The sequence below is a fragment of the Pollachius pollachius genome, assembly GCF_949987615.1.
Source record: "Pollachius pollachius genome assembly, chromosome: 1".
Taxonomy (NCBI): domain Eukaryota; kingdom Metazoa; phylum Chordata; class Actinopteri; order Gadiformes; family Gadidae; genus Pollachius; species Pollachius pollachius.
Window position 1 is genome coordinate 48,891,994 of NC_136934.1, and position 14,598 is coordinate 48,906,591.

The window sequence follows — 14,598 nt, forward strand, 5'->3', positions numbered from 1 at the left end:
TGAAACGCGAAAGGGCCCTGTCTCCAATGTACAACATTACACCGTTTCATCTTCAATATTTACGCAAGCAGATTGTGCAGATAAAAGGAAAACCACCTGCCTCCCTTCTCTGGTCCACAACCCTTTTCTCCGGTGGATTCAAAGCTCTTACGGCATCTGTTTTTAATGGAAGATAAAGCCTATGATCGAGTGTGTGTGTGTGTGTGTGTGTGTGTGTGTGTGTGTGTGTGTGTGTGTGTGTGTGTGTGTGTGTGTGTGTGTGTGTGTGTGTGTGTGTGTGTGTGTGTGTGTGTGTGTGTGTGTGTGTGTGTGTGTGTGACTCGTGGCTGTATTAGAGAGGGAGAGGAGTGTAGTACTACAGTGCCGAAGGAGGCAGTGGCTCGCTCTATAGACAGATCTGGGGGACTGATTGTTTTTCAACCAGTGCCAAAAATGCATGGCGACTAAAAAAAATGGAGGACTTCATCATGCTTCAATACGCACCAGTACCAAAAGCTCCCGGTTATTCTATATTCGCGGGAAAGATGTCGGGCACAGCCCTGGACGTGTAAGTGGGGAATTTGTATTTTATATTAATGCACTAAATCAATGAAGATGAGGGGAGCAGCTGTGCCAGCTGGGCAAAGAAAAGGGGAGGAAAATGACTTGACAGCCTGAGGTGCAGATTGAATCAAACGGCAGGGAGCGCGTCCTCTATAGCGTACCTGCTGCCGTTAAGGAAAACACTCATCCCCCAACATCAGTTCAACAATCCGAGGAGGCCCTCTCTGCGAGCCTTTGAACGTTTCTCAGACGCGGGCAGAGAGACCCAAGCGGAGGGTAATGACGACCATGAGTGGCACACGCGCCGCACGCCAGAGAGATAAACGCCTGATGGCCTCAATTTGAGGTTGGAGGAACCTCAGGATAAGCAACCTGCTGTTCCTTTCGCTTTTTTTCTCACCCTAAAAATAAAGGCGAGCGATCGCACAGGGGCGGCGGCGTCTCGGGAGAGTTCGCCCTGGAGGCTCTACCAGGGAACAAAGCCCCCGTTCCTACAGGCACCCGTCTCTCGGCTGAACCGTACACCTATGTTCTCTGAAGGTGCCGCCTGCCTCTGATCGCGAAAAACACAATACGTGTTGATTCGGCAAACGTCACGCCGTCTCTTTCTGCTTTTGGCTACATTTTATGATCCAAAAGGATTTTTTTGATCCATAGTGTCAGTCTGTCTGTCTCCGCATGGGCAGGGGGCGGGGCGATTTGATCCGTACGGATCGAACCGCCCCCCCTCGTCTAAAAAGGCGAGTTATCCGATCAAAGCCTTTTTCTGTGTCCACATGCAAAACGAAGGGAGGGCTACAATAGAACGTTGCGCGGCGGGTCACAGACTATTAGCCGGGAGTCTGTTGTCATCAATCAATGGCCAGTCAAACGTGCGCCCAGACAGCAACTTAACCGCCAGCGCTACCTTTAATACCGCACTTAGCATACCTTAGCATGCCATTATGTCCCCTGATGTATGTATTAAACGGCTAGTAATTTGATGGTGAAAACGGGGAGGAATCAGACAGCGAGAGTGTGTAAGGAAATGGAAATGGAAATGGGGAACATGCATGAACACCACAGCCGTGCGCACGCGTGCGCGTGTGTGTGTGTGTGTGTGTGTGTGCGTGCGTGCATGTGTGTGAGTCTTTTGCATGCATGAGTGTGTGTATCCATTGTGTGAGTGTGTGTGTGTGATAGAGTCTGCGTGTGTATGGTGTGCGAGTGTGTGCATGTGTGCGTTTGTGTTAGTGCACGCGACGGTGCGTGTGTCTGTGTGTGTGTTGCATGAGTGTGCCTGCCTGTGTGTATCCGTTGTGATTGTGTGTGTGTCGCGTGCGCATGCGTTTGTGTGTGTATCCGTTGTGTGCGTGTGAGTGTGCGCGACTGTGTGTGTCCGAGCGTAGATAAATGATGGTGCGGTGCGCTGATGGAGCTAATAGCAGCCGGCCAGCTGTTAGCGCTCCGCCAGCGGTCTCAACACCGCCTGACGGAATAATGGAGTTCTTAACCAATTACAACCAGGGGAAATTAAAAAACACCGTCCCACAAGAACAGTTAATCACCCCCTTCTCACTCTCCCTCTCTCTCTAGCACTACTGGTCTCTCTCTCTCTCTCTCTCTCTCTCTCTCTCTCTCTCTCTCTCTCTCTCTCTCTCTCTCTCTCTCTCTCTCTCTCTCTCTCTCTCCCTCCCTCCCTCCCTCCCTCCCTCCCCTGGTCTCCCTCTCTCTCTCTCCCTCTCTTCCTCCCCTGGTCTCCCTCTCTCTCTCTCCCTCTCTTCCTCCCCTGGTCTCCCTCTCTCTCTCTCTCCTGGTCTCCCTCTCTCTCCGCTTCTCCCTCTCACTCTCTCTACAGCTGCTCTCTCTCTCATATCTGCCTCTCTTTTTTTCTGCCTCAGTTCTCTCTGCGCTTGCCAGGAGACCTGCTGCCCCGACATACGTTCACACCTACGAAGAGACGCATGTGTAGACATACAAATGTAGTAGACCCACGCGCACACGCACACACACACGCAGACACACCCAGCCATACGCGCGCACACACGCAGTCTGCCTCAATTTATCAAGGCTAAGTTCCATACACCTGAGGATGATTATGGAGACCCAAGCTAATAGCGCTAGGATGCGTCCTTCTTTTTTCCTCCCCTCTTTCTTTTGCTGTCAAAGCACTCTTCTCTGTGGCTCTGCTCTCCTCCACAGTTTACCTCCCTCCTCATCCATCCTTCCTCATTCTGTCTCTCCCCCCACCCCCAGGACCCCATCCCTGTGTTTCTGTGGCCGAAGCCCATTCATCACTGGCAATCAGTGATGAACGGTACCTAAGGGTTGGTTCAGGGGAGGGGGGCTGGGGTAAGGAGGGGGTTATGTGTTAAACCCTGCAGAGATTACGGGAAATACTAAACAAAACTAAAACACACGGTCGAGCCACGCGGTTCGATATCAGGCCCCGACTCTCTCTTAGCAACCTCTCGTTTTGTTTCCACGTCTCGGCTTTCTTTGTACATTAGGATGCACACGTTGAACCGCCTGCACGGATGTTTTCTTGATGTCTTCATCTCTGACCTCCACCTATGGTTCCTCCCCGAGACTAGCATCTCACATCCCCGCCCTCCCCCCCGCCGAACATCGCTTCATCCATCCGTCTCTCGCTCCGTTGGACTCGCATCACTGTTGTTCGCCAGACAAACCATCTGGTGCACTTTATTAATGAGTGACCCTTGTGTGTGTGTGTGCGTGTGTGTGTGTGTATAAATATTGTAGCAGGTGCCCAACAATATGCTTAAGTAGCACAGTGTGTGTCCATGCACGTGTGTGTGAGCTGGTGGTGGGCACGCCCCAGTGAGCGCGTTTGATTGTGCGTGTGTGTTCTTTGGGTTTATAAGGCAGGTGAACAGGTGCACGATACGGAGCCTCTATCACCGAGGCAGGTGTATTAGTGAGCGATCCGACACTGATTCATCCATGTCCACATGTCTATGCCTGCGATAATGCACGCGAACACACATGCGTCCATATATACGTGGTAACAGCTAATATTCTATGGATGATCAAATATCGTTTGGACAAGACTCTGGGGATATTTTCTCGGTTCTTAGCCTCTGGTCGGTGTGGTTGTATTATGTTCAGGATTGCCAAGTACTAAACAACATTTTTCTTTTGATCAATTCTGACTAGTGTCGTTACAGATTTCCAGGAAGGATAGAAAAGGAAAACAGGTTTTGGGGTTCTTAAAAGCTCAATCTCATGATGTGCTTGTGATCTCCCACCAAGGACTATCTGAACACATTGATAGAAACAGGACGCATTGCTGCGTTTGCCGTTCTGTCACACACATCGATGGCCTTCAGCTGGGCGACACGGACCAGAACAACAGCCGGCAAAGACAACGTGAGTGCGTTTCAAGGCAGAGTGCTCCAGACGGTTGCTGCTGCTACCTGACTATCAAACGCACGGGGGGGCCGTCTGGGGAGCCAAATCAAGGCCCAGATGAGTGCTTCCACGGCAATAAAAGCCAGATAAAACGGACAAGGAGACCAGAGAGCCGGGAGATAGGGAGTGAGAGCGAGATAGACAGAGATAAGAAGGAGAACAGTAGGAAAATAAAAAGACGAGAGGGCGAGAGAGCGAGAGAGAGAGATGGGTTGAGGCAGGGGGTTGCGGGGAGCTTGGTGGGGTGTTTGGGGATGAAGAGAGCCTCCAGGACAGCAGGTTTCTGCTCCTGAGGAGTGGAGGAGGAGCAGGGGAGCAGGGAGGGAGAAAGAGAATGGCATATGAAGGAGCTCCACTTGAAAGAAGCACAGTCTGACTTTGATATGAGAGAGCGAGCGAGCGAGCATGCCAGACAATCACAGTGAGAGAGAGAATCAGAGAAAGAGAGAGAGAGCATAGGGTAGAAACAGTAGAGAAAGGAGAGATAGACCTATAAGAGGGAAGCACTGTCAGCCAGATGGCTGTATAGGATGTAACTTGGAAGAACAAAGTTGGAGATGGAGGGGAGGCGATGGCAGAAGGGCTTTGATTGTGAATTTGGATGTGATTCTGATGCTCTGAAGTTGGGCAAAAAAACTTTAGCTGATGCATTGTGTTATGCATCACAAGGATATATCTAAGTGTGTGTGTGTGTGTGTGTGTGTGTGTGTGTGTGTGTGTGTGTGTGGGTGTGCGGGATTGGGGTCGCTAAATATTGAATAAGGTGTTTCACATACATCGCTTTTGAGTGCTCTCTTTATTGTCGCTATGTTTGTAATCATGAGATCATTGGATGGCTTTATTCCAGAGCAGGCATATCTGTTGAATATCCTCAGTCTTTGAAGTGTAACGGTTTGATTTAATGCGCCTGTCAGTTTTCAACTTGCTTCCGTAACCGCGTTACAGAAGTGGTGTGTAAAATGGGATAAAGAAATGCTAAACCTTCAACTGGTTAACGACCGTAACCTGGTTACCTGGCCAAACTGGGTTCCCCTCTGCATGTAAACGTACAGAGTATTTGGGTTACTAAATGCAAATCCCTCAACTGGTTAACGACTGTAACCTGGTTACCCGGCCAAATCGGGCTCCCCTCTGCTTGTAAACTCACAGAGTATTTGGGTTACTCTAAAATAAAGAGAGTCTATAACTGATACCGCTAAACCACAGTACATCGACAACTGTCTGGAATCCCAGAAAACACCCATGCAAAGAGCAAATTGTGAAAGATGAATAAAGACCAATAATTGGTCATGCAATCAAGCAGGAATCCCAACTGGTTTCCACCTGGCTGTGTTTATTGTCCAATGGCCAGTTGATGTCAACATATCGGGCCATATTGGCAAACAGGAAACCAATAGCAAGAGCCAACTCTGGCGCCCTTGGTAATGAGAATACAATTACCGTTATGCTTGTTTCTATCTTAAACAAGCATATATTAGATTACAATGTTGTATATGTTAATTATACATTATGACTTTGTAGTTCTAATTCATCTGTATAAATAAAGTTGGCAGCTTTGTTTCAGATTTCAAACAAATGAACTTATACATTGCAAAGCATATTAGGTGCTTGTATATTAGGTGCATGCTCCTATACAGACCCATCTGTTATAATATCAGTGTGTTTTTATATATACATCTGTTAAGCCAAGAGCCAAGGCTAAAAGTTTTTCTTGCATTTTACCCTTTAAAGCGCACGTTTTTCGATATTGTATTCTAAAGAAATAAATAATTTCATGTCATTGTCTGTCAGACTTGTTAGCCATATCAAAGTGCCCACTTATTCAAACATGCCTGAAAGAAAAATTCAAAGATAAAAACCTAAAAATACAAAGACACAAGCATACACATACTTTCCCGATGATGCCTGCCTTAAAGAGCTTGCCGGATTAGTAACATTAAAATTCATCAGAATTCTTCAAAAATCATGACAGAATTGGAACAGCGTTCTTTGGTACACACGGAGATGACACAAGGTTGGCCTGCACTCCCCTGATAGAAACGTGGGAGTACTACTTGGGAATAGACCACGGGCAAACTCACATGCACACACACACACACACACAGACATAAATCCCATATGCAGAGGAACGTAAGGGAAGAGGAGGGAGGCCAGGGTTTCAAGCTGTCACTTCACGTCACCGGCTGAACCTTATCGCGCACGTTAAGGCGCTAGAAACAACATTGGAGAAGTGGTGAGCTAAAACACAGCCCGCGTTCAGTAACAAAGTAGGATGGTTTTACAAATCATAGTGTGTCAGAACGTGTGTGTCAGAACGTGTGCGCTATACGTAGCGCCGAACACGGCTCCATAATTATCAATCCTCTTGTTCTCATCTCTACCACTTCAATGACTTTACCCAAAGCGATTCACATGCTCGGGAGTCTTTTCATTTTTACTTTGTATGTCTGCTTCCTTTCCTCCTTCTATCTCCCCCTAAACACTCCCTAACCCGCCGATAACAAGGGGGCCGGATAGTGGGGGGGTTAAGGTATTCAAATGGCAGACAAAATGAACTGGTTCTGATCTAGCCTAACCAAGGCAGGCACCCTTGAGCAAGATGTCCCACCCATCCCTGAATAACTGTATTGCTTTTAACCCACTTTGGAGAAAAATATATTTTAAATGACTGCGTGATAAAAAAGTCCATCCATTTTATTTTTTCTAGTGCGAAACTGAAGGTTTTCATGTTAATAAATGTCTGTTAATTCACTATCACCTATGAGGTAACACGATGGTGATAAGCCTATGGCCGACTGATGAAAGCACCTTGCATTTGTAGGATTAGGAATTTTATGAACCGGTTGTCGGTGGTGACACTGAATCTCTCTTTGTAAAATTAGCGCTTATCCCCAAAGGTGTCTCAGAATGGAATTTTATCAAAATCATTGAGATTGCCACTTGAAAATCTCACATCTAATTTAATATTACCTTTCCATCTCTGGGTCCGTCTGCCCTGGCTCATGTGCTGGTTCTGTCTGCCCTGGATCTACGTTCTAGTTCTGTCTCCCCTGGATCTACGCTTTGGTTCTATGGATCTACGATCTGGATCTATGGATCTACGTTCTGTCTTCCCTGGGTCTTTGTTCTGGTTCCATCTTCCCTGGGTCTAGGTTCTAGTTCCCTGGGTCTAGGTTCTAGTTCTGGTTCCCTTGATCTACGTGCTGGTTCTATGGATCTTCGCTCTGTCTGCCCTGGATCTACGTCCTGGTTCCTTGAGTCTACGTTCTGGTTCCCTCTTTCCTGGGTGTACGTTCTAGTTCCCTGGGTATACGTTCTGGTTCTGTCTGCCCTGGATCTACGTCCTGGTTCCTTGAGTCTACGTTCTGGTTCCCTCTTTCCTGGGTGTACGTTCTAGTTCCCTGGGTATACGTTCTGGTTCTGTCTGCCCTGGATCTACGTCCTGGTTCCTTGAGTCTACGTTCTGGTTCCCTCTTTCCTGGGTGTACGTTCTAGTTCCCTGGGTATACGTTCTGGTTCTGTCTGCCCTGGATCTACGTCCTGGTTCCTTGATTCTACGTTCTGGTTCCCTCTTTCCTGGGTGTACGTTCTAGTTCCCTGGGTATACGTTCTGGTTCTGTCTGCCCTGGATCTACGTCCTGGTTCCTTGAGTCTACGTTCTGGTTCCCTCTTTCCTGGGTGTACGTTCTAGTTCCCTGGGTATACGTTCTGGTTCTGTCTGCCCTGGATCTACGTCCTGGTTCCTTGAGTCTACGTTCTGGTTCCCTCTTTCCTGGGTGTACGTTCTAGTTCCCTGGGTATACGTTCTGGTTCTGTCTGCCCTGGATCTACGTCCTGGTTCCTTGAGTCTACGTTCTGGTTCCCTCTTTCCTGGGTGTACGTTCTAGTTCCCTGGGTATACGTTCTGGTTCTGTCTGCCCTGGATCTACGTCCTGGTTCCTTGAGTCTACGTTCTGGTTCCCTCTTTCCTGGGTGTACGTTCTAGTTCCCTGGGTATACGTTCTGGTTCTGTCTGCCCTGGATCTACGTCCTGGTTCCTTGAGTCTACGTTCTGGTTCCCTCTTTCCTGGGTGTACGTTCTAGTTCCCTGGGTATACGTTCTGGTTCTGTCTGCCCTGGATCTACGTCCTGGTTCCCTCTTTCCTGGGTGTACGTTCTAGTTCCCTGGGTATACGTTCTGGTTCTGTCTGCCCTGGATCTACGTCCTGGTTCCCTCTTTCCTGGGTGTACGTTCTAGTTCCCTGGGTATACGTTCTGGTTCTGTCTGCCCTGGATCTACGTCCTGGTTCCTTGAGTCTACGTCCTGGTTCCCTCTTTCCTGGGTGTACGTTCTAGTTCCCTGGGTCTACCTTCTAGTTCTGTCTTCCCTGGGTGTGCATACTGGTTCTGTCTAGCCTGGTTCTACGTTCTGGTGCTCGCCGTGCTAACTCACCACATGGGCGGCGACCTGCTCCATCTTTGCAGCGGGGGTGCCGGGCCGAGGGTAGAACTGGTTGATGAAGAGGCTTGGGAAGCGGTACTGCCGAACCATTTCCAGCGTCTCCTGGAAGTCCGCCTCCGTCTCGCCCGGGAAGCCGCAGATGATGTCCGTGGCGATGGTTATCCCGGGAACCCTGGAAGTGGTCGAGGGAACGTCGGCGTGAATTAAGGACAAGCTCACCGCCTTTCTCCGTTCTGTGCGGCGCGGTCGGGTTTAATGTTGTTCTTTGGCAACCAGAGGTGCTAATCATTTAATTCGTAGTCGTTAGCATTCAGTCCATTATTTCAAATGTAATATTCCAAACTGCCTGTGAAAATGAATAAGAATTATAACAATAAAGCTTTCATTTCCCCAAAGCCTGCTTTAAAAAAAGGAAATCCTTTGTGTTGCTAATTTGTGTCCTTTGACGATGGGAGTTGAGGTATGTACCGGGTGAATCAGCACATACCGGCATTATAATATTCAATCACTCTACACTCAGAAATTACAACTATTGAGAGATCTCAAACCACTGACTGACCGGGTGCGCGGCGAGGCAGAACATTCCGTTATTTAAACCTTTAGAAAAGTTTAGTTTGTAACCAGGCTGAGACACTGTTGGAATGCAGGCTTGATAAAAAGCTAACTTCTTTATAAAAAGGTCAAATATACTGTGGTATGCTTTTGAATTGAACTGTATGTCGCACCACGAATGGGAAGAAACACAAATGTAAGTTTTAGCGCTACCCATTGAACAAGGCTATGGATATTTGCCTTGACAGGCGGTTAATTGGAGCCCATGGGTCGATGGAGGCCTTGGTATTGAAAAGCAGACCATCTTAAGCTTGTCCGGGCCATTCCCCGCAGTCTTTCAACCAATCAGAATCTGATTAGCAGTCCCAGCCAACAGTCTTTAGTGATTCATTATCGACCTGTCGGCTCATTGGATTAATCCCAGCCAATGGGAATGGACGAGTCGATTAGCTCCGAGACTTCTGTCAGTATTGACAATGGCAAAATGGCCATCAATTCTAGAAGACACAAGTCATAGCTGCTCTGCCTTCAACATTTGGAGGATATAAATAAACCCAGAACTAGGGGGGCCAGGGTGTGAACACAGGATGCTTAGTTTTGTGCGTATAATGACATGTCTCATTGTGTTTATACACAATACATCCTGAGATCTTTGAATGTTCTGTACTTGTTAACTTATTCACATAAAGACAAGACAGGAGAGGACCTGAACCTGCAGGTTGAATATAACCCTGTCCCCAATAGGCTTTGCGACTGGCAACCAGGAGCACTTTAACAAGCAGTCTGCTTCCAAAGTCGGACATCATACCCCTTTAGAGCAAACTCCCGTGCTTTTCCGGAGTAGATCGGAAGACAGAGGTCGATACCGCCCAGGAAATCAATGTCCAATGCTAGCGAGGATAACTATTGATCAACAGCCAAAGATGGGGATGATAGGGATAGGGGCATCCAGAAGCCTTTTCCTTTCATTACACATTCATTACAAATAAGCTATTTACCTGCGGCTTGAGCTGTTAAGCTTTATAGGAGCCCGCTATCTAGCACACTTGCCAGCTTTTAATGCAATGTGTGAAACAGGGTCTGACTTTCTGAACTGTTTTACCCACAAGCCCATCACATGCGAGTATTGATAGATATAACCATAATAAAGATAGGAGGATTAAGAAACACAAAGATATAGATCTTTGGAGGAGACATGTGACAAACATTTAGACAGGTGAGACAAGCAGAGAAATAGCTTATCACACATTAAAGAAGCAGACACACAAACACATCGCTGCGGGAAACTAGACCGGGAACGAGAGCTCGCACAACAAAAGAAGTTAAGAATAGAGGAGGAAAGAAAATTCATTTTCTCTCTCCATCGACAACAAGATGCATCTTTAATCACATTAACTTCATGCCTCTGCTCCTGAAAGATAACCCCTGACCTATTGATGAGCTTCAATTGGCTGACAGTCATTAATATTAACCAGTCGCCTGCAGGCACAGGCATCCTTGACCTCTCTCTCCTCTGCCTGACTACCCCTTGGGAGTGTGTCGAGAATCTGCATGGAATGAACAAATGGATTAAACACTAACATCCCTCCCGTGATTAGGGCTAACCTTTCGCAGTGCTTATCGCGCACTTCTCATCCACAATTATTACATTAAATAATGGTCTACTACATTTGGTCCCCTCAAGGAACACGCATGGAGGTATCACCTCAATCACACCACGCTGACTGCCACAGATTGAGTGAAAGAGACGGGCAATGAGGAAACTTCTCCACCACGGTTTGCGCTGATAAGACTGGTCGTGTCTGTGTTTTTCTTACGTATAACGATCTTCCTAAGGCCTCTCTTGCATCGCTTTCAGCCAACCAACTGAATTCACTGGTTCAGAGTATATAAATAAAATGAATCAGTACAATTATAACCCAAACCAAAGAGTTGAAGTGTAAGTTAACCCCCTCGTTTCAGCTCCAATATATTTAGAAAAATGCCCTTCGGGCTGAGAGTTCTAGGAATGAGGGGGCGGTGTTATCACCATGGTTACGACCCATGCCAACTTTGTGATATTTCTTAAAGCCAGGCACGTTGGTGTGTACGAGCGTTACATTGAGCAATCCTGTGTGTAAAATGTTCCGCACACTGTGGCGACGGTCGAACATTATAACGACTATAATGAGCAACGTTGTACATAAAATGCACCACACACCGTTGTGTTACAGCAAAACGTCCGAGGGAGCTTAACCCCCTATCAGATGCGGCCATGAACATCAACCCCATCCACCACGTGGTCCACACGGCCACAGGCAGACCTTGCCGCTGGTGGAGCTCGTCGTCCGGAAAAAGACTGACCTGGAGTTCAGGGTACAGCAGAACGTTGACACGCTGGTTGGTGCGGACTGACAAAGACCTGGCATTTTACTGCTGCTTTCTCTTAATTATGGGGCTGTTTCACCCTGAAAGCATGGACTATATTGCTTCAGCCCATTTATTATCTACTAAAAATATATCTGTTGAAAAACACTATCTTTGAAATGTTAATCTTATTCAAAAAGTATTATGTTTGACAAATGACCATGGTTAAAACAAAATCAAAAAAGATTCGGGGTTCATTACCCCGTTAATAAGCATGCATTTATGAGTGTGTATACAGTTTGCACACAGAGCAATACAGACGAAGAACACACTTCCATGAAATTAAGGTAATCGTGTGATTCTCTAAGAATAAATTGCTTCCGACCTTAATGTAAAAGGTGCCAAATAATGCACACCAGCTGTACGAGAGACACGAGTGGAAGAAGAAAGTAATAGTGGGCTTTAAAGCGGTGCGAATTGGCTCACTAAAGGTGTAGAGTGAGATAAAAAAATTAAACACGATGACGGACGTTGTACACACACACGCACACGCGCGCACACACACACACACACACACACACACACACACACACACACACACACACACACACAGAGCGGTTCTGACACCTCCGTCTTCCCGATCTTTAGGTGACGTGGGTGTGATGTGTGACACTAATGAACGGGAAGTGCACCGACACTCCGCACTGAAGGAGAGGGAAGACGGCGAGGTAAAGGGTGAGGGAGGGTGAGGGTGGGTGGGGGGGGAGAGAGAGAGAGAGAGACAGAGAGCAAAGAGAGAGAGACAGGAGCGAGCGACAGAGAGACACAGAGAGAGAGAGAGAGAGAGAGAGAAAGACAGAGAGCGAAGAGAGAGACAGAGACAGAGCGAGACAGAGAGAGAGACAGAGAGCGAGACAGGGAGCGAGCGACAGAGACACAGAGAGAGAGAGAGAGAGATAGAGAGAGAGAGAGAGAGAGAGAGAGAGAGAGAGAGAGAGAGAGATAGAGAGAGACACAGAGAGAGAGAGAGAGAGAGAGTGAGAGAGACAGAGAGCGAGACAGGGAGCGAGCGACAGAGAGACGCAGAGAGAGAGAGAGACACAGAGAGAGAGAGAGAGCTATAGATAGATAGAGAGAGTGAGAGAGAGTGAGAGCGGGAGGAAGAGACAGAGAGAGAGCAGGGTCACAAAGAGTAAAGGCAGCAGTGGTAAATGAGACAGTATCTTGACAAGGTGGGTGCAGAGCGATGGGTTGTAATTCAAATTAAAAACCATGAGAAAAAAAAAAAAAAAGACTGAACAAATGAACAGAAAATGAACATGGGAATGATAACATATTAAGCACACATTAGTGTGACTTTTGCTTTTAGAACGAGGAGCTACATTTTAGCGGTGAGTTACAGAAGGGTGAAAAGATTCAACCCCAGTCCCCGGAAATGTGTAAACAGATGAGGGCTGGTTTAAGCAGCCTTAACCGGCCAGTTGAGCCAGACCGATTGGACTGTGCACAGGTTAAACCACCTCACATGCAGTGAGATCTCCTGCATGGATCACCGGCTGCATGTACCATTGTGCTACAAACTGAGTAGACGTGAACATTGCCACACTATCAATATACAACGGCGTGTCGTACTTCCTCAAAACGAGGATACACTTTAGTGACAAACTAATGCCAAACAGCAATAATGGAGGCAGCGTGTCTGTGTGCGTGCGTGATTGGGTGTGTGTGCATTGACACTGTGCACTATCAACGCTTTCAATGCCGTGGATGAAAAGCAAATCCTTCAATTCGGTGTTTGTGTTGATTTGCATGAGCCATGTAATTTGGTGTGTGTGCAGACGTGTGTGTGTGTGTGTGTGTGTGTGTGTGTGTGTGTGTGTGTGTGTGTGTGTCTATAGCCTTAGTGTAGTAGTACTGGTAGTTCAGGCAGGAAAACAGCCATGGCACAATATAAACCACTTCAAGACTAACTTTTAGTCCACACACACAGCTTTCTTTGTGCCTACACGCATACGGGGCTGCCGCCATAGGCTTTAATGTATGTGTGGATTGTGAGTGGCTCACAGCACAACAGCTGGGTATGCGCAGCCCTACTGATTAGATGGAGGCAAGGCCGATGGGACAGCTCCGTCTCCCAGAGAAAGAAGACGCAAACAAAAGAAACCTCACACTCAGAAAAAGGCTGAATGTATGCAGCAAGGAGCTTTAGGGAAGGAGAGACAGAGAGAGAGGCATAGGAGGGGGGGGGGGCAGAGAGAGATAGAGAAAGAGAGAGAGACAGGAGGAAGGAGGAAAGACCGAGAGAGATCGAGAAAGACAGGAGGGGGACAGAGAAAAAGAGAAAAAGGAGAGAAAGAGGGAGAGGGAGGGGGGAGACAGGGGGACCGAGACAGACACACAAACAGGCAGGGAGAGAGAGAGAGAAAGATGATTGCCGAAGAGAGACAATCTGGGAAGGTAAACATTTACCTGTTCATCTGTCAGAGAACACGCTACCCATCTGTGCTGCAGAGAGTGGGTGATTGTATGTGTGTTTGAGTGAGTATTTAAGTGTGTGTGTGTGTTCTCCGAAATGGTAATATTCAGCACACTGGAGCCAGTCATCCGTAGGTGTTGAATGGAAGAGAGAGAGAGAGAGAGAGAGAGAGAGAGAGAGAGAGGGAGAGAGAGAGAAAGAGAGAGTGCAGGGATGTGGGAGTATGTTGTTAATAGCCAAAGTTGAGGAAAATCATCTCACTCACCTTAGCAATATTGACTGTGTGTGTGTGTGTGTGTGTGTGTGTGTGTGTGTGTGCATGACTTGGAAGGGATTCACCCGATCGCAGTGTGATAATTGAAATAACTGCAGGAAAAATGCCTGTGAATATGCACCAACGCAAACGCACATTTTACACCCGTTATCCCTGTGGAGTCGCCTTGTTCTACCTGTAAGCAAACATCTACACTCCGGGAAAATGATTCCCATGGTCCACGAAACTAGCTCCATTTCCTGTTGATTGCCTCGTTGACGCACAGGTTACATCATTTCTATACTTATGACAAACAAAACACATTCATAATGATTTATGTTTTGTTGGTGATGTACGTGCAGTGACAACAGAGCAAAATAACTTGGTGAGGGACATGGCTTTCTGACGGGGGTTGTTTAGGGTAGAGCATTGACGAGTGCGGGCAGTGTTAGTGGCGAGCTAAATGTGCAGATGGATGGCATCGCCATTAAGAGAGAGAGAGAGAGAGAGAGAGAGAGAGAGAGAGTGCGAGGGGTAGAGAGAGAGAGAGAGAGAGACACAGAGAGAGAGAGAGAG

General features: G+C 47.3%; 1 protein-coding gene across 1 annotated transcript in view; it reads right to left on the reverse strand.

Annotated features, from left to right (window-relative positions):
• cdkal1 (CDK5 regulatory subunit associated protein 1-like 1) overlaps positions 1-14,598 on the reverse strand; it is a 224,137-nt gene that overhangs the window by 58,184 nt on the left and 151,355 nt on the right. Inside the window, exon 11 of the mRNA XM_079730965.1 lies at positions 8,387-8,567. Within this exon, the coding sequence (XP_079587091.1) occupies positions 8,387-8,567 (181 nt within the window). The remainder of the gene's footprint in view (positions 1-8,386; positions 8,568-14,598) is intronic.